Source organism: Thunnus thynnus, chromosome 3, assembly GCF_963924715.1.
Source record: "Thunnus thynnus chromosome 3, fThuThy2.1, whole genome shotgun sequence".
Classification (NCBI taxonomy): Eukaryota; Metazoa; Chordata; class Actinopteri; order Scombriformes; family Scombridae; genus Thunnus; species Thunnus thynnus.
In genome coordinates this window covers 20,437,450-20,458,372 of record NC_089519.1, presented here as the reverse complement: position 1 = coordinate 20,458,372, position 20,923 = coordinate 20,437,450, and the positions used below count along the sequence as shown (strand labels likewise).

At 39.8% G+C, this 20,923-nt stretch overlaps 1 protein-coding gene across 4 annotated transcripts in view; it reads left to right on the top strand.

The window, feature by feature from the left end:
• Positions 1-20,923, top strand: part of dlc1 (DLC1 Rho GTPase activating protein) — an 89,698-nt gene that overhangs the window by 21,805 nt on the left and 46,970 nt on the right. For all 4 annotated transcript variants that reach the window (XM_067584691.1, XM_067584688.1, XM_067584689.1 and 1 more), the window contains one exon: positions 8,000-8,033. In XM_067584691.1, coding sequence (XP_067440792.1) covers positions 8,000-8,033 — 34 coding nt within the window. The remainder of the gene's footprint in view (positions 1-7,999; positions 8,034-20,923) is intronic.

The window sequence follows — 20,923 nt, the reverse complement described above, 5'->3', positions numbered from 1 at the left end:
CTAATCCCTCTGTGTTGTTAACCCACTCTCTGCTTTCTCCCAAAAATGTCAGCGGCTAATCCGCGGGCTAGCATTGTTAGTGCAGTTGGGATCATAAGGCTTATCCCTATTAACGCTGCTCCATAAGCCACAAATTCAACCCAGTGAGTGGGAACAGGTGACACATTTTGTCTCTTAATCAGAATGATGTGAATAAAACAGTTCAACATGTTTTTATCACTAGTTTCCAAACTTTTTGACCAAATCTTTTCAACTTTTTCTGAGGCTAGAAAAATGATTTTAAAAAACTTCTCGATGAGTCAGTCAATGTGTGTCTGTAGATATGTTTGTGTGTGATACTGTTCTCCTCTATCTGGATTAAACAATTATGTAGAGAGGGAAGAGTGACATAAATGTATTCTGAAAATAGTGTAGATATTTGTTGTAATTTTATTGTTCTACATTGCTTTTTAGAAATATTATAGAGTGCCTGATTTTTCTCTTTATCACACATCAAATAGGATGCAAAAATCGACTCAGTACTATCAAACTTGTTAGTTTGTTATTTCCTCTTTGCTAAATGAACTAGTCTGCTGTGACTTATTGTGATGAGTCATTGACCATACAGGCAGAGTGTGTGAAATCAGTAACCAAAATGTAATTAAACTAGGCCAAATTATGTTGTTTAGCAGATGAACTACAGTGTTTGTCTTCAAGATCTGTTTAAAAAAAGTGAACTAGTTTCAATTTCCCATCAAGCAGTAACAGGGTGTATACAGTGTACCATGGAGGGCCTCATTTACAGTAACCTATTATATTGCAACTGTTGCCGTGTGACTATTGCACATGTGAAGATTGCAGTGTCAAGGCTGAAACAATATACTGCTCAGCCCTAACATGTAATCTCATGTTCTTCCAATGATAGGAAATAGTTAGCAACGTAAGCAGGGTTCTCACATTGGAGTCATTAAGGGAATTGTCCTTTGTTTAATTTATTCCAGGTGTTTCACTTAAAATGATTCAAAGATAGAAACACAGAATCAAGAAATGTTTTGGAGTACACAATTAGAACCACATGGCCTCATTCATGAAATATCTGATATTTTGTCTAGATTTTGTTTCTACAGACATTTCCATTTACCCACAGAGTAGTAAGATAAGCTACCTGTGTGAACAACTCAAAGGCTGCATTCAGTCCAATCTGGCAATGCAACATGGTATACATGGGTGTCTTCAGTCTGATCACTTATTTACGTGATTGGCCAATGTAGCACCTTGTCGGATGACATCACATTGCATTCCAGCAAAAGTTGAACCTGGTTCAACTTTTTTGCAGGACGACCGCTGTGTTTTTTTGCTGAGCCCTATGCGCTCCCCACCCCTGCATCGTAAACACACTGCCCCCATTCAAATGAATGGGAGGGCTGCTATTTTTCACATATTGCTGGACTTTGTCTGAATGCGGCCTAAAAAGTGATGACTAGTTAGTTTGCCTTATGGGAGGAAGAGTCTTATTGTCAGACAAATTAAATGTTATTGTCTCATCCGGTCATGGATTCCAAGGGCCAGTCAACAGTTCACAGTCTATGCTCCAGGAGCCCAGCACTAAATCCTACTAGACACTGCCTTAAACCAGAAGCTTGTTGCTTTGGCTTACTTTTGTAAACAAAGGCAAATGTGTCTGTGTGTGTGCGTATCCACTTCTCTCACTCTCTTTCACCCAATACAGAGCATTTCCCATGACTCAAGGTTGAATGAGAGAACAAGACCTCAGCTGGCAGTCTGAGAGTGTATGTGTATGAGTGATGCACAGTATGTACTGTAAAATCATTAACCTCCTAACACAGCTAAAGACTGAATGTGCACCCATTCATGTAATGGAATTCCCCTGGTCGTTTTACAATATGTCAATACATACTGAGACGTTTTTCGAGTGTCACCAAATTTCGTTTCTTTTCAAATAGCTGTTAAATCAAACATCTGGACAATAATATACCTCTTCTGCAGGAAACATTTCAACGCATCATTAGACCAAGTCATCGCATCACTTCCTGTTGACACACTCCAAGTGTGACATATGGAAACTATTAAAATGTGGAAAGGGGATGCGGGGGAGAAAGTATGAGGGGGGGGGGGGGGGGTTAGACTTTTCCTCAAAGAGAAGGGTAAAATGAAATTGTTTCCCACGTTTCCCTGCACACGTGCACTTGGGGGTCGACAGAGCATGGAGAATAAATTCCTTTATAAGTGCAGGGCAGAAAGAGCACATTCATGCCAGTCAAAAAACAGAATGAGCTCCGGATAACATCTCCAAGGGCCTTGGACATGCATGCGCATGCACACACGCACACACACAATGTCTCTCTTCCCTGTATCACACACACACACACACACACACACACACACACACACAGTTACCTTATACGTCTAGTGCTGGAGCCGCCAGCTTACCTGACCATAAGCCATCTGCACCAATTTAGCCATTTGCGTTAAGTGGTGGAGAAAAAGGTTTGGGTTAGCTTGAGCCCCCTAATCCTTGGCCAGCACAGACCATGGGTGGTCACACTCACATACTCATACACACACACACACACACACACACACACACACACACATACTGCAGCTGCAATGCAGGAGGGGGGTAGTGGATGAGAGGGTGGTGGTGGGGTTGAGTGAGGCATGGTGGACCGCTTGGGTTTGTTGTGCAAGAGCCACATGCCAATGGCTTGCTTAACGTCGCTGACTATTTCGCTCACACAGAGAGGCATGTGCACACAGCCGCACACAATGGAGAAACAAAACATAACTTGTTACTAGGGCAAAGTATCAATCCTTAATACTTTTTTTGTACTGACCAAAATTTGTTTGCAGCACTGACTCTCAAAAGCTGGCATTGAATGTCTACTGGACCACTGCTCAGTCCGAGCAAGCTCATGCTGCACAGTCAAAATTTGTTCAAAGTCTCAAAACTTTATTTTAAATTCTAGTGGAGATATCAAAGTTTCCAAAGATACCAAATATGTTGGCAGAATTTTGGGGTATTGTGTCTAAAGTTATGCACAATACATGTAGAATATTTCTATTTGATGGAATAGTGAAGCTGTAAAAAAAAACAAGGAGTGTTGGGTTTGCATATTTCACTCAGTATAAACATCATATTTCTTCTATGAAGAGCTGGAACAAGACGATACAAAATAAATACTGTCAGATAGATATGGTTTTAATGACCTTGAAGCTACTGAAGGGAATATGGGAAAAATAAGGCGAAGTAAGGTATTAAGAAAAGCATATTAGTGTCAGAACCATCATATTTGCACAAGTATATAAATATTTTAAACAATACTAGTTGTTAGTTTCAACACTAACTATACCATCAGACATTGCAATAACTAAACTAAATGATCAGAGTAAACATGTATCATTGATGTCCAGTGTTAAAAGCGTGCTTATGATTTGGTCAAATCAAACTAGCCAAAGTATTTCCACTCTGAAAAAGTTAACTTTTTTTCCAAGATTTCTGAAAAAATAACTTTTGTTAGTAATTGTAAAATCATCACTAAGACTGAAATGATGTGTGAGAAAATCTATTTTACTAAGCTTCTGGCTTCGGTAATGACAATAATGACCCGACAGCAGTTAATCACACAGGCACACATACTTTTAGGCCACTACACACCCACACATGTGTAAAGCAAACACATACCATACCCCCTGTGCCCCAACACAACCTACTTCCAGTAAATTAGTGGCAGTAAATGAGGCAGCTGACACTCGTGTGCTCTGCAGCCTACAGCTCCCCAGTGGACACCTGACACAGCCCAGACAACCCCACACTGAGACAACCTGCACTGTGGCATGCCAGGGGGAAACACAGGCAAACATCAGGAAAATATGTGACCATGGTGCTATGAAAACACTGGTACTCACTGGTACCCATTCATTCACATTCTTGTTAGGCTCTGTGGTCTCTCACTCACATTTATTCAACTGTAATTGCTATTATGACGGAAAACACGGCATTGTGTGAAGGTGAGATTTTCACTGAGTTTAAGTGACTTCATGGGTCATTGACAGGAACCCGTGGTGTAGTGTTTACACAATAGGAAGGGAGCACACTGGTGAACCGAAATGTCTTGTTAGTGTTAAGCAGAGAAGCCACACAGACCTCCCATATTGATTCCATTATTCAAGGCCATTCTTTCTACAAGTTGCGGAGTTGTAGATGGTTGTTGAAAATAAAGAAAGTCATTTATATAAGGTACACCACATGTGCAACAATATGACATAAGACATCTTTGGCACAAATCCACATACTGAATAATGAAGCTCAGTGTTATTAACATCCTGTGTGATACTATACTTAACTGTATCAGAATCAAAACACAAAGTATGCTCATTTGAATTAAATAAGGAAACAATTATCATGTTTTTGTACGCCAGAAAGTCTCATTGACAGGTGCATATAGGATCAAAAACCTGTGACTGTGAGAAAAACAAAGAATCCTGTGCACTGTCGATTACCTAGACCATCTGTATAGGACTGATAAAAAGGAAAATAGGTTGTTTGTGTTGTCTTGGCTGAGTCTTATAGCTTTCGCAGTGTTTTACACACACAGGGGGATGCAGCAAGGACACTGTGGCTGAAAAAGCAGAGCTAATATTACTTGAGTCCAACAGCTGAAACAGCACTGAATATAAATCTATCTCTGATTTCACCTCACTGTTGTTGTTCTGTTTATGCTGGTGATTTAGTGGCAGTGAAGCAAGTGGGAGTCTTTGGCTGTAGCTTCTCCCTAGTGTCTTTTTTAGGCAAGGCAAGGCAAGTTTATTTGTATAGCACATTTCAACAAGGCAATTCAAAGAGCTTTATATAAAACATAAAAGGCATCAAGACAAAATGTAAAAGCAACATAAGGGAATATAAAAAGAACTCACAGTTGCAGCAGACCTGCAGTTTTCTGGGAGTTTGTTCCAGTAATGTGGAGCATAAATCTGAACGCTGCCTCCATGTTTAGTTTTGACTCTGGGGACAGATAGCAGATCTGTCCCAGACGATCTGAGAAGTCTGGATGGTTCATAATGTAGCAGCAGATCAGAAATATAGTTTGGCCCTAAATCGTTCAGTGCTTTATAAAACAACAGTAGTATTTTGAAATCAATCCTTTTGTCCAGAGAGGGACTTTTTACCCACTATGTGTCTGAAATGTGACCCATGAAGTAATTAAATTCTTCTTTTCTTTTTGCCCACACATTGTCCACAACCACACACACATGCTCAAATACATACACACATATTCATATGTGCATACTATACACACACATACAAACACACTTCAGCAGGCATACCACTAGTGATGGAGTTGTGAAGATTTTAGATAAAGGATGTATGCACGGACAGCTCAACCGCTGGCTTCTAAAGAATCTGACTGAGACAGATTGGGACCAAGACAACACTTTATCCAGCATTAATCACACAACGTGTTAACAAAAACAAACTGGCGTATGAGAGCAGCCATTGTATTCACTCCCACCAGACTGTGTCACGCTTATGGTGGTTCATCAGAAAATATAAGAGCTCCCTGGAGATTCGAGACTCGAATGGCCTTTAGTCACATTTTTTCTTTTTAATGATTCATTCCATTTCTTACTGGTATTTGCTCTAAGTCAAAATGAATAACAATAAACGTCATGCTCTCATCTTAAATTCTGATCTGCTTATCTTCCACAGAAAGTGAAACAAAGAAGAAATTCCTATGAGCTACAAAAGTTCAAGTTAATCATATTTGTAAGCTTTAATGTGGAATCGCAGTGGACTAATTTGGGGAAATAAAGAAATCCCACAACATTGTGTTGAGATCTTGCAGGCATTATTATCTCATTGACAAACTCATACCTTTGTGTAGAGTTTACTGTTAGGCGCGGTGAAAAGAATGATGTCAGTCTTGATGCTAAGTAACAGTATTTCAACATTTCCGAGAAATCCTGTTTTGTCCGCCAGTTTGGACGGATATAAATAAGATAATACCGATGAACCACCGTTGCTATGGAAAAGAGCAAGTTAGAGGAACAAATAAGAGCAGTAGGAAATTCAAAATGTTTCATTGTTGAATTTGTCAACAAAACACAGCACCATAGATTTTAGTTTTTTATACTGATGACTCAACTGGGTGAGTTGAGTCATCAGTACAGCACACTGTCTGTCTAGAAAATGAATGAGACTTACTTCTGGAACAAGGGGTGTCAAAAATATCTCCTCCCACTTCTATGCCCTCCATCCTTTCTGCACCTGTATTTTTTTTATATTCAATACTAAGGTGTGTGGCAGGCTCATCAAGGTCAAATATGTCAACAAATGCATAGAAATCACCTGTATTTTAGATTTATTTTAGTATTTTAGGAACTATAAATGGGCAGATAGCCCAAATGCCTCTTTATGTTGTAAACGGACACCATGAGATATCTTAAATTTATGAAATTCATGGACAAAACATGGAAGTAGAATATTAAGATTAAATTAGGTTCTGACTGTTGAATCTGCTGTGTAAGTAGGTGCTAAATGGTAAAAAGTTTTTTAAAATGGTCACAGCAGGATACACAGCTAAAGCTTTTAAATGAGGCCTCAAAGAAAAAAATGGAAGAGGAGAGCATTTTATCTCAGTAGAAATATCAGGAGGAGAAGTGGATATTTACAGTTTCTACTCAAAGTCGCTAAATGGACAAAGTGGATAAATGCGGTTGAGAGTGTACGTTGTCCTCCTCACTCTGATCTCTTCTAGGGGAGTGTGGATTAAAACAGGTCAGGGTGTGGAGGTCAGCCAAGGAACCTGAGGTCAAAAGTCAGAGGCAAGAAAGACCTTTGCATTCCAACTGACTGCTGCCCGCTACACAGACACACACACACGCACACACACACACACACACACACACACACACACACACAGTTGTGTTTGCATCACTTCAACGGACATTACATTGACTCACATTCATTTCCTGGAGACTTATCCTAACTATAACAACTACTTGCCTAACCCTAAACTTACCTTAACTTCATCCTAAAATTATGATGAATTACGTTCAGGAGACTTGCTTTTTGTACCCATGAGGGAAGTGAGTTCCCACAACATGACTGTGCATGACTGTGGTGTTAGGAATACCTGGTCCACACACACACACACACACACACACACACTCTTTCTCTCTCGCTCTCTCTCTTTCTCACACTAATGCAATGACACATGCCTGCTTTATTTTTTTTTTTTTTAACCAGAAACTGTGTTGATGTAGCAGTATTTTCTAAAACCAACAATAGAGCCAAAGAAGGAAATATTACATGCACAGAATGATGGGAATCTACTATGGTTACAAAATGTGTTGTGATTTTATCAGTAATGTCTCTCCAGGCTACCTTCGTAAGGGCTGAATCAACATTGAATCAGAGGAGAGTAAGCTGTGTGCTCGGACCTCTAATGATGTGATATTTGTTCAGAAGTCCCTGGCGAGTTTGTTATCTGTTGTGACCATTTATTAAGACGTTTGCACATTGGAAAACTATGCAGATAGAGTGTTAGCCACCGTGTTCCTGGTGTGTGTGTGTGTGTGTGTGTGTGTCTTAAAAAAATATATATTCTTAAAAGGACAGAACAGAAAATATGTTGATAGTGTTGATCATTGCAGATTACAGTTATGGTGTGTAATGACCAGCACGTGTTACTGTACTCACCCTCATGGTCCAAATACACTGGACACAATTCGACAAACGGGAGTTGAAACACCTGTGACTTATTCTTTGTTGTCCATTGAATAAGAGGGAGAATGTGCGAAAGGATTCAAATTACTGATGTTTCATCAGTGGTTCCTTCCGTACGTTCCATTACACAAACACATTCATATATGTTTATTTAGGAATGTTTACAGGGCTTAAGAGAAATCAGGGGATTTTTTTGAGTCTCTTTTGTTACATGGCAAAAAGTATCATGAAAATCTAAACTCCAATTATATTTTTTTTTCTTCTCTTCTCTAGACCACTTCTACCATTCCTGAGAAAGAAAAAGCTGGTGAGTCCTTGTTCTTTTATCATTCTTATGTATTCAGTTTACCTTCAGATTATGACTGGCTTGATGAGAATCTTAATATGCAAGGTAATAGCATTCGGTTTGTTTTTTTCTTCTTTTTTTGTTGTATGTGTGTTTTGAGAAACCTTTTATCTGCCATTGATGTGGTCTGGGTCTGGTCTGGTGTCATGTGAAGAGCATCTGCAGTACAATTTCTGATTGATAGCCTTGTCTGGTGTTCACAACATGGGGCAAGAAAGAAGGAGGGAGGGAGCGGAGGAGGATAGGCTCTGGTTCTATGAGACACTGGATGTGAGTCTAGATAAGGACCTAGACTCATCTACTAAACCATCAAGCCTGTCGCCTTTTCAAGATAAGAGCCAGACTGGATGTCGAGTCTGATGCCCAAAACTTTTGACCCGTATTTATTTACCTTTTCCCCTCATCTCTCACTCACCTTCTTCCCAGCATGTAATGCAAATCAGAATAAACAGCTTAATGCCTAAAATATGTTAATCTTAATTTTTGTGACATGGATTTTTGTAGAACTTGTTCAGCATCAGACCTACAATTATGAGTCCTCGTGACTTCCTTCTGATGAATAGCCTTCACTGTACTGACATGTTATGTCATGACTTTGCAATGCTTGCCGTCATCCACTTTGCACACTTTATTAGGAATCGATCTTAAGAACATACTCAATCTGTAGTGACTGCTCCCTCCATTCTGGCTCCGGCCTCTCTGTCAGCAGTCTGACGGTAATGCACAGGGTCATCAGGGAACTATGGATGGACAGACCTACTTTCAGACAACCGGCAGGGGAGCAGTGTTCATTAAACACCCCCCTGTGTCGTCAGTCTGCTGGTAAACAATACCAGAGAGGTGGTTCGACGTTGGGACGAGGCTTTCATATTGCCCCCCGCTGTCTCAAAGCCAGCTGGGAGTCCTCACTCACTCTCGCTCTGTCTCTCCCTCTAATTACCGTCACTTGCTGAAAACCTTTCATGGAAAATGTGCAGAAGCTGTCAGTATATTTGTTCTTGTGTGTGTGTGTGTGTGTGTGTGTGTGTGTGTATGTGTGTGTGTGGGCACATGAGAGCACTACCTTTTGGCGGAAGGTCCCAAAAGTTTTTTTACAAGGGGACTAAAGCTTGCAAAAAATGCACAGTGCCAACTTCAAAGAGGTCAAACGTTCTTGGTCATTTTTCTTCATTTAAATCAGTCTGACTTCCTGTAAGCAAGTTATGTAACCTCCATCTCTGGGTCTGTGTGATGGAACCCAGGACCCTGGAGGGGGGTGGGGTATGATGGGGAGTTGGTGGAGTTTTGGGGGGACTTGATGGAGCACAAAGCCCAGTGTCCATTGTGACACTTCAAAGCCTCCTCTGTATCTCCACCGTTTAAGCCCCTGGGAATGACACATTTGTGACAGTGTTACATCACACGCTGTGCCCTAAAGGCTCCTGCTAAACTGCCATGAAAGACAGCTCATTCATGGTTAATTTTACTATCTCTGTGACAACGGAAGCACACTAGTGATCAACAAGAAGTTTCCACAGTTGATGACTTCCCTGCGGCAGCGGGCGTACCTCAGTGAGTGATCAGTGTCACGGCTTCCCTGTGCACAAAGAGGATGTGTCTACATGGTTACAACTGACAACCTGTTGTTTGGAAGTGTTCTTTATGGGGCTCCTGTGACGCTGGCTACAGCCTGAGCTGCAGAGCACTTGTACTCTGGAGTGGCGAGAAATGACATAACTCATGCCATCTGAAGATGATAAGGACAGTCATGCATACTTGCATGAAGCATGACTGTCCTTATCAGTAGGGTATGTTCTAGGAGAAAAATGACTTGCATCTGATGGGATAAGGGACCCTATGTGTATTTGATCTTATTGAAATTAAGAAATGTTAAATGGGGCATAAATGGAGCACAAAACAATCCATTTTCATGCTGTTTACACATAAATTACCATTATTTCCAAGCATTACACATCACAATTTATACATTTAGGAGAAAACCCTTCTGCAAACTTCTTAAATGAACTTTCATTATATGACTTACTGCATTTTTCATGTAAATGTTTTGACAGACTTGTTTATTAATTTATTTTGTTTGAACATACTGGACTGTACTGAGCTTACATATAAGAAGTAGAAACATTTTACAGCCATGTGTAAAACCCACAGGGGAATGTGATTGAAAGTTCTTAATTATGTTATCATGGCTCTGCAACTTGCCTCATAGTATCATCATATCATCAAAATAAATGGGAAAAAACAGAAAGTTTGAACTTAGAAATTGAATTCCCAATGTCCTTTACTCATAGGTATTATCTTTGATACAACACAGTACATTAATACTTTCAGTTAGGGTCCCTATAGTAGAATCTACAAAACAAACTCACAGGTAGTACGGTGTGTGTGGTGGCAATTTGTGTCTGATAAAGAAGACAAGACTCCACATCAGTCAGTGCTTATCCCGAAAAGCAGCTTGTTTAGCTCTGTGACCTCACATCCTCTTATCCAGGAAGTTGACAGGTTTACCTTATGTGAGTGAAAAAACAGAAAAGGAAAGATTAAGAGACAAGAGACCAAAGGCAGAGAGGACTTCATGTTATATACAAGTGTTCTGCTCTGTTGTGGATAAAATACAGAGTGGACTTTTAATATTTTACATTTATTTAGGAGTGGTTCTTGAATTCTCATTCTGGTTAACAATTGTCCTCTATATTCTTTCTCCTTAAGGGCCAAACACTGGAGGCATTGCTTCAGTGCTATCCCTCCTTATTAGTTCAGGTTATGGTAGGGAAGATGATAGTCGGTGGGGTTGAGTGAGCTTTAGAGACTGGATGAGAGGGATAAAAGCAGTCATTGTGAAGAGAGCATTTAAAGCTATCAGCATTACAACTCGCCACATTCATGTCATGTGGCGGTTACTTTAACTATCAATTTCTAACTTGGAAACACAGTAGACATCATCATCTCATCATCTAAGTCATAATGACAAGATTCTTCTGAAAGCTATGATTTGTCCGACTACATTGAGTAAACTTTGATGCTTTGATGATCAGTTAAAGGCAAATATAGCAGATATTGTGCTGTCTTGACCAACTGAAGAATTTTTTAACCATCACACAAAACACACTCACTGTTTTGAATTGTCCAGTGATGTGAATGCTTGCAAGTTCTAAACATGATAATCTTTCTCGTGTTACTTTCCATGCCACATGATGTAAAATTTTGTTTTGTCATAACATACTTCGGCTCATTGACAATCCTTGTTTGCTTAGTTTTGATTACAGATTGTGAAACTGACTTCACATGACACCGGTTTTGTACAAGCTACGGGAAGTGATAGACGTCAGCACAATGAGTTTTCATTACATGTACGCGACAGAAGCATGTAGATAACTGACTGTGTAACATTCTCATTCTCTCTCTCTCTCCCTTTCAACACCCGTAGAGCTTGTCAACACCAGCTTCAGAGATCCTTGGTTCCAAGAATGGTCTATCTTTTTTTTCCTTGATTGTAGCTGAGGTTAGAGGAACCATACTGCGCCTTCCTGATCTAAATATAAACTAGTGGGAATTTATAAACAGAACACAATGATGGGCATCCAACCAACAGCAGGGTTAAAGCCTGACCTTTTACCTACACTCATAGACTCATAGTCTACACCACTTGCATTGGTTGTAGGTGGAGGAAAGGAAAACTGAGGAAAGAGGAAGTGGTTTAGCACCCTCAGTGGGGTCCTGTATGGGAGGGGTGTTCTGACATTAGGGAGTTGGTGGTTCCTGTGAATAACTTGCCTCATCATTTCTGTCTGTCTGGGTCTCCTTTTAGTTTCCTTCTCTAGTTATACGTCGTTTCCCTTTCTTGTTAATATTCTTCCCTTCTTGGAATACCAGTGACAAATTCATGTACTTTGGTATTTAAAGCTAATTTTAAATGCAGCTGTGTTTTTACTTCAGTGATTCACAAAATTACAGAGACTGTTGACATCTGAGGATCTCAGTATAATATTAATCATCATGTTATTACACACATTGAAAATTCCCTTCTGTTGGTGTATCTTGCATCGTTCACCTTAAAAAACCAAACCAAAAACAAAAACAAACAAAAAAACCTCCAAAACATCAATCTGTTTACCCAAATGGAATTGTATATTTCAGAAGTCATATTTAGTGCTTAATAGGGATGTGCAGAGATCCCGGTATTTGTATTTGTATCTATATTTGTTGAGGCAGCAAAATTATTTGCATCTGTATTTGTATTCGAATAAAAGTGGAAAGACGCTTAAAAATCCTGTTTTTGTTTCTATGACACTTTTAATTTTAGAAAATTAAAGTGTTACAATAAGTGTTCGTGAATAAACTACCTTATGAAGGAGGTCCCCACATCGGGTCTTGAACTGGAGTCTCCCAGATCATAGATGACTGCGCTGATTACTGAGCTAAAACTTTACTCATCGCCTCATGCAGACAGACTTCTTCCTATTTATACACCCACAATACAGAGACAGCACACCATAGGGAGGAAATTCAAAGGCAATTCTTGCTTTGCACTTTTCATTTCTCGCCTATTTTTTACAACCTAACTTTGTGGAAAGGAGAAGGGGAATAACAGGTTATGGAGAGTCCCTTGGGAGCACTTTGCTTGTGTCAGTAGCTCAGCTTTATCTCTGGGGAACACCCCCAACAAATAATTTTTAAAATATTTGTATGAAACAAATATTCGTATAAAACCCACTATTTGTGCTTTGCCGAATAATGTATTTGTATTTGGGCAAACCCCTAGTGCTTAAATCAGTTCAGTTCAACATTTTTGGAAATACACTTATTTGCTTTCTTGATGAGAGTTAGATGAGAAGATCAATACTGCTAGCTTAGCTTAGCATCAAGACTGAAACCAGGGGGAAACAGCTATTCTGGCCCTGTCCAAAGTTGTGAAAAAAAATCCCTTCCAGCACTTCTAAATTTGACAGAGTAACACTTTATATCTAGTTCTTTTAAATGCATACACAAACAAAATGTAAAAGCAGCAAGTTGTGGTTTTATATTTTTTTTAAATATTAGACAGATCCAGGCTAGCCATTTCACCCTGCTTCCGCTCTTTATGCTAAGCTAAGCTAATTTCCTGCTGGTTCCAGCCTTATATTTAGCATATAAACATGAAAGTGGTATCAACCTTCTCATGTAACTCTTAGCAAAAAAAAAGGCATATATGCATAGTTCCCAAAATGTCAAACTTTGTTTTATATAAAAACTCATACAGGGATATGATTGTGTCTTGAGGAATATGTGCCAGATTTGATCATCATGGTAAACAACTAACAAAGTCTTTTCAGCACAGATGGTGTCTTAAAATCCCTGTTCATCCACATATCTTGTGACTTAGCTTTTTGGCTCCAGCAGACCACATTTAGAGTCCCCAAAGTGGAGAAATTTCCACACCAATTTCCACTTAATTTGGAGAATGTCACAGTGAAATCAACTTGCTTTCCCCATATCTGACCTGAGCTACTTTCCTCTTGTTTATACCCTGCAGCTGCATGCCCTTTGAGGACATCTCTCTCATTTGAGAAGGTGCTTTGGCAGATGTTATGAAGCTCCCTCAGCCTGGAGCCAAGTCAATAATAGCTCATGACTGATGTTTGTTTTTCTGTTACTTGTTCCTGCTCTTTGATTGAGTCTGCCTTATCCCACTTTTTTTGCCACACCTCCATACACAGTACAGGAGTCACGGTGTTTGTGCAAGGTCACATTCCTGGCCTCCCCCGTCAGTCTACGCCAGCCTTAACACTCTCACCCCTAACCAGCCCCTCCTCTCCCCTCCCATTTGACACACTCTCTCTCCATCTTCCTGTGTGGAGAGTGTTTTTGTACTGAGTTCATTCCATTTATATTTCGTGTTTCTACCTCAGTGGTGAATACATTTACAGATCCAACGTTAACTGTTCCTCTTGGGAAGCAATATGTTAATCATGGCTATATTTGACAATCTGGCATTTGAAAAAAAAGGTTTTACACATTTTTTGTTAAATTGGGAGATATTCAATATTCAGAATTCATCTTGAATCATCTTGAATGCCAGTAAGGGTCCCTCTGGTTTCAAAGGTATATTTTCTAAGTGTACTTTTAGTATCAGATTTGTATCTGAGATTAACTTGAGTTAAAGCTCAGAAACCTCTTTGGTCCTTTGTTAGTTTTGTGATCGCTTTCTTTGGGCATCCATCTCCAGAGCACTCTTAACAGGAAACCACTGCATTAAGGGGAATTTACAACAGGAAGTCAGCTTGCTTGAATCCCAGAATTAGAACAACAAGAGTCTTTAGAGGCATTGTGTCATTATTCTTAGTTTAGTGTAAACAGTACATGCAGCAGATCGCTGTGTGATTCATCACATAGATGAATTACACAAAAATGTGTAAAACCTTTTTTTTCAAATGCCATCACACATAGATGAATCACACAGATGCATAAAAATCTAGTATTACTTTTTATAGAAAACTGGCCATCATACTTTTTGTTTGCATACTTCACAGGGAACCTAGTCAATGAATAACAATATATGGATGGTAATAAACTATTTATTGTACCATGAAAAATTATTATATAGCACTGGTCTACTTTAGACAGTTGTATACAGTACTTGAATTCCATTTTTACCTCCACCAGAAAGGTTTTCTTTTCAGTCCTTTGTTTGTTAACAGGATATGTCTTGTTAACGTATCTCAATAAAATTTTGTAGACAATAAGTTAATGGCCCATGGAACAAGTGACTTATTTTTGGTACCAGGTCCAGGTGCAGGGTGGTTTTTAAGGCTTACTTATAGTTCCGACTCCCTTTACACTGCAACCTTCCTCAGAATGATCTGTGCTGTTACATAGGTATTCAAAATGAAAAATGATTTTGCTGTATTTTGACAAGCAGCTTTTGTCCGGGGAAATTACATTCTTTAAATAAGAAAGAAAAACGTGTTGGGATGTAACTAAGCAAACAAGGAGTGATTTTCTGCAAAGGTCCGTCCTTACTGTTGTGAATATCATTTTATTACTGCCCTGAACCAATGCTTCATCAGAAATGATGCCGCAGGAACATTTATCTGTAACCAGGGGACTGTAAATCTCCCAGTGTTGATGGTGTGAGATGCCCACTATGTCCTCAGGCTAATGAATCAGCCCTGGCCCAGCAGGCTCTGTCACTCCCTGGATAGTTTATTCCCCTCGTCTGGATGTTAGAGGGAGAGATCGTTTAGAGCATGGGAACTGATGACTGTTTGGATATACTATATATGGAGTATTATGTGTTTTTACAACATTTATATGTAACCTTATAAAGTTGATATGGCGGATGTGTTAACAGTTATCTATTTACTCATCCAGCAGACACAGAGCAATATTAGGAGATGTGTTTTTGGCCACTTGACAAATTTAAACCCGATATTCACTTTCCTTTTAGCCTGGTTTCTACTAACTCCTGACATAAATGTCTGGGTCTTTTGCAGCTAAATGCTCCATTATGTTCACAAGCTAGTTGCTAACTTTGTCTGACGTTTGATGCTGGGCAGGTAGCATACAGTGGGTTTTATCCATGAATGAATTAAGAAGAACTGGATACCCCATTCATTTCTATGAAAGTTTCTCACTGAACTCATACGCTGAAAAAGCATGGACTTCCTTGTGCTTCTGCACTTTTGGCCCATAGAGCATGCACACTAGAGTCTTTTTCCAGCCAAGCCGAAAACATGTGTGTCCAAGACTTCCACTGGCCAAGCCGACTGACTCCCTGTTTGCTTCCTGCACACATAAATGGGATAAAATAATTTAATCATATAGCTCTTCTCGACTTTCCAAATGTTAATGGACTGAATGGATCAAACTGATCATACATAAGTCATTTTGGGGAGTTTGTAAAAATCATCAATGTATTCATTGTTTCACAGCCGCTCCCTTTTGTTATCTAAAGGTGTTCGGTTGTTTGATATCTGATTTTTTGTTCTTGTATTAACTGGCACACAGATACACACAAGGTGTGATTGTATCAGATAGTGATAATGGAGTTGTATGAAAGTAGGGCAGACAGTAGGTGTGAAAGGGTGTCTGTTTGATAGCAGAGTAAGACTTCAAGCAGATGGTCACATCAAAGGGACTCGCACACAATTACAGTCACACTTGGGCACACCCACACATACATGCTTCAACATACCGACAGATTTTTGGCTGTGCTGTAAAGAATAGAGTATAGTGCATTGTTTTTCAGAGATGTTTTGATGATAGACTCTCACATACTGTTTATATACACTGTTTGAAGTTCTCCCAGAAACAACGCCCACCCTCGTTTTTCACCTCCCCTGTCTCCATTTCTAGGTCAGTATGTTGGCAGGTAACCCTCTCCTGCCTCTGTTCTGTGGAGGTAGTTTTAGGTACACACTCCTGGCACGCTGTTCACTTGTTTGACAGAAGGGGCATTCGGCAAGACTTTCCTTCCTGAGGTATGAGAACTCCATTGTTTTCCCCTGCCTCCCCTTTGCACCCCCCATTCAGGACATTTTCTCTCATATCCAGGTTACAGTCTGTGTATTGCCCTCTTATCACAGGTATAAACGAGACACCGAGAGGGAAAGCACACTGATATGTTGTTGTGATATGAATACTGACCCAGATGGTTTGAATTTGAGTATCTTTGAGTACACGTGCATGAAAACGATAATTTGATTCAGATCTCATGTGAGTCGAACAGGTGTTTTGAGGGAGGATAGTAAAATGTGATACTTTTATAGGATGTTTGTTTTTTTATGTATCCCATCCTAATCCTCATTTATAACGTTGTTAAAGAGGTAACTCCACAATTGTAGAAGCACAGACCGAAGGGTTGTGAAAAAGCAAAGATGCGGGAATCCAACCTTATCAGTCTCAGCAAACCTCAGGAGGCCATAAAGTCAATTGGGCGCGATAAGCACAATGCTATCAGCAGGGTGCAATAAGCCAATGCTGGGTACATTACCTTCACTTGCTGGAGCAATCAGCACGACTGGCTGATTTTCTTAAGTGTGAGCTTAGTGTGGAATGTAATGGAGGGCAATCTGAACAGCACATGCTGCTCACAACTACATGTACAAATAACCTAACACACTCAGCTAATGATTAACTTCTGCCTTAAAAACACACAAATATAGTATTTTTAAATCAAGTACATTATGATAAATATATTTTACATTTACTTTTTTTGGTCACTTGGTGGCAGTGGAACAAGCGACAACATTTACATATAACCTCATAAAATTAATATGGTGGATGGTGACTACATCAAAATCACATCACAGCTCAGCGTTGTCTGGGATTTCAACAGAGCTTTTTTAATTGAAAACAGCATCCCTCGGCAGCTAGAAACGGGTTGAATGAAAACGATGAGAGTGAAATAAAACAGTAAAGTTGTGAACTATAAAACCAAAACAATCAGCTGAAAGATGCTAAAATGCTTTGTAACATTGAGGGGAACTGCAGATTTATCTGTGGGTCTGTCACTATGAACGATTCCTTGCACATTGACATTTCACTTATTGTTAGTATGAAAATATAGAAAATATACTGCAGCTTGAATGTAGAGTATTTTAAAATTATTGTACAGGCCCTTGTATTCTTGTGCCTTTCACTTTATTTTGTCAAGCCAACACAAAGGCAGTTGATATTTGAGATTGGAATAATAACCTTGCACTGCTCTTTCTAAAATTTCAGAGGTAATTCGTTTATCTTCGAAAAAAGTTTACACTATAGATCCTAGTGTAAAGTGTTAATACAGCTACTCTGAAGTTGTTCACAGACCCCAGAGAGTTCTGCATGCTTGATGGAGGCTAAATCAGCATTATCCGATCAATTCAGTCTAAGTAATGGATTCCATTGTGTTGTTTTTGTCCATTTCAGTAGCTTAAGTTTTATGACATAAGGTTTACAGTACAAGCCTATTTCTCAAGGAGCTGCTAATGGCTAATTACTTTGGTTTGTGTTTCTGTGTGTGTGTGTGTGTGTGTGTGTGTGTGTGTGTGTGTGTGTGTGTGTACTATATACTCTATTATTTATGTACTGTATTTACACTAAAGTCATGTCATGGGTTGGACCATTTTCCATGGCTGAATGGCTGAGGAAGCTGATTAGTGGCTGTGGGGAATAACTGAAAGGTTCCTGTGGTAATATTTCAGCACCATGATTTTTTTCTCTCTTGACATCTCGTTGTCCTTTTGGGAAATTCCTTTTAAAAAATTTCACCATTTCGGGAATCCTTTAATTTTCCTGTAGCATTTTCTAAGTGATAATAACCTTTGACCACTTCATCATCTCACACTTCCTGTCTTTTGGTTTCAGTTCTGTGATGACTGCCACTTTAGCTGCTTGTAGACAAGAACGGGTGGAACTTCATAACAAGCAGGCTGCCCGGGCAACGGGTTATATAACTGGCATTGATGCCGTCTGTGTCTAGACAGGGTAGGGCGGGTGTAGAGTGGATGGGAGTAGAAAGGTGACAGAGAAGAGAGGCAAAAATTAAGATGTGAGATAAAAACAAAATGTGGAGAGAGATGCTAATCGTAACTCTGAGGCACTCAGATATTCACAGAGTGCTCTGGAGCTTGTGTCAGAAAGCACTTACTCACACACTTTCTTACACACATATATACGCACACACTGGCAGAATAGAATATGAGAGCATTGCAGCACTGGCTGGATGTGTCCCAGCAGTTACCGCACTGATTCTTGCTGCAGCAGATGGGAGTGCACAGTCAAGACTGGAACAGAACAGAGTGAGAAAGAGAAGGAGGCAGAAACCAGAACAGTACAGAGGATAGAACAGAGCCAGATCAATTGTCAGCTTATGATTTAATGCTTAAACATACAGTGTGGAGACAAGGCGAGAGTCTGGACTGACGTAGTTTTGGCCAGGTCTGTGCTGGATGCAAGCCGGCATGTCTCACTCTATGAGGCTGCTGCTGCTGCAGAGGTCCTTCAGTGACCACATCAGGTCCTCTACCTCGAGAGCCCTTGATATGCTCAGCAAGTCCACTCGAGAAAGTCGACTGGGAGGTGAGTGATGAATCACATCAGGATCTATGAAGGTATATGTACAGTATATGTACATGGTACATGTTTGTTTGCCTGGGTTTTGCATGTCATAGTGTATATACTGTATGTGTATGTGTGTGATTGTTTTGATACAGAACATACAATTGTAATTTCTTCCAAACATGTAAGGTTTCAGGTTCCTTAACAAGATGCAGAGCAGGATGGAAAAACTGCACTGTCATTGTCTCAGAGAGAATACAGGATATGCTGCAGGGCTGCAAGTGTTTCTGACAAACAGCTTTTAATGGATGTGTGTGGATGCTGCAGCTTAGATTTGTAGGTAATGGAAGATAATCACTGTCAGGCTTGTGTCATTGATTTTTTTCTTGTGCTGTATTTAACTGCAGGTGTATCTATGTTGGTGGGTGTGTGTGTGTGTGTGTGTGTGTGTGTGTGTGTGTACGCCGGACTTAGGCAGAGTTGTCATTTTTCCTCTTACCTGCTTTCACCACAGTTGCTTGTCCCATGTATAACTAATGAGCTGGATGTGCACATGGACGACTGAGTCCATTAGAATAGGTTTCTAACTCCCTGGCTAGCTGCTCTAGCTGCTTGCCTCTAAATAATAGAGATAGTACTCTATCTTATAAGAGCAGCAGCAAAGAAAATGGATTAACGGAGCTGCTCTTGAGGAATATTGACCGAAGATGGGTGATATCATCTACACAGGTTCAGGCCACTTCAAAGCACTTTTAAGACAGGTGTGATCATCCTTAAGGGTTACAGTTGACGTGACGTTTGGCTGCATCATGTTTGAAATCTTGACACCTTCCAAGTCAATACAGGTGCTGGTGTGCCTCTTTTCAAAGGGGGGGCACAGTTTTCCCACTGAAACCAGAGGTCAGTGCCCTGTGGCCTGACCTCCCTATTGAAGTAAAGAGCACCAGGTGATAAATATCCACTGCCAAACACTGTCCAGGATGTTTCAGGCTGTAAGCATATCTCACTGTCCCACATGAAAGTGGGAAGAGTTGAAAAGTGGGTCAAAGAATTATGACAGGATCTAATTACAGCTCTCATGGCATGTCACTAATTTCTCAGTTTTTTCCCTCTTTCTTCTGGATGTTAGCAGAATGTTGAGGCTTTAACATGGGCTTTTATTTAACAATAATTAAAACATTATGACTGTGAATTCATGCATGTGTGGTCCCAGCCATAAAGTGCAGAAACATATTGTTCTGTACCAAAAGAGCCTTTGGTGTTCTCAGTCAACATGTTTGTAAACACATGGGCTTGACAAGCCTTAACCTCTGTTGAAAGTTCATCATAAAAAGAGTGGAAGTTGCCTAAAATTTTGAAATTGCACTGACTTCATAGTATTTTAAATTGTGCTATATATAGGTTTATTCCTTATATTTAATGCTGTGCAAAAGTATGGCAATTAATTGTGACACTGTTTTACAGTTGGCTACCTGTGAAAAATATTCCACACCTAACTGACTTCTCTGGTGAAATAGTCTTGAGCTGCCTTGGAAAAATCATCTAGGATGCTGTAACTTGATATTTATTTACTATAACGTGAAGGTGACACGACTGTGGCATGTGATCCTTGATGATGCATGTGCATTAGCAAATAACACTCACGGCGTGCACTCAAGGACTGCATGTCAGTTCTTCAGCATCACACATCCTGAAACCCAATAGCCTTGTTGATGTTTCTCACCCTTGTTGCTGGTATGATCACATCACATATTGAAGCATGTTTACAGCTGTAGGGAAAAACATGGCAAAGAGGTTTACTATTTGACCATTTGTAAGAATGTGAAAGAAGGGGT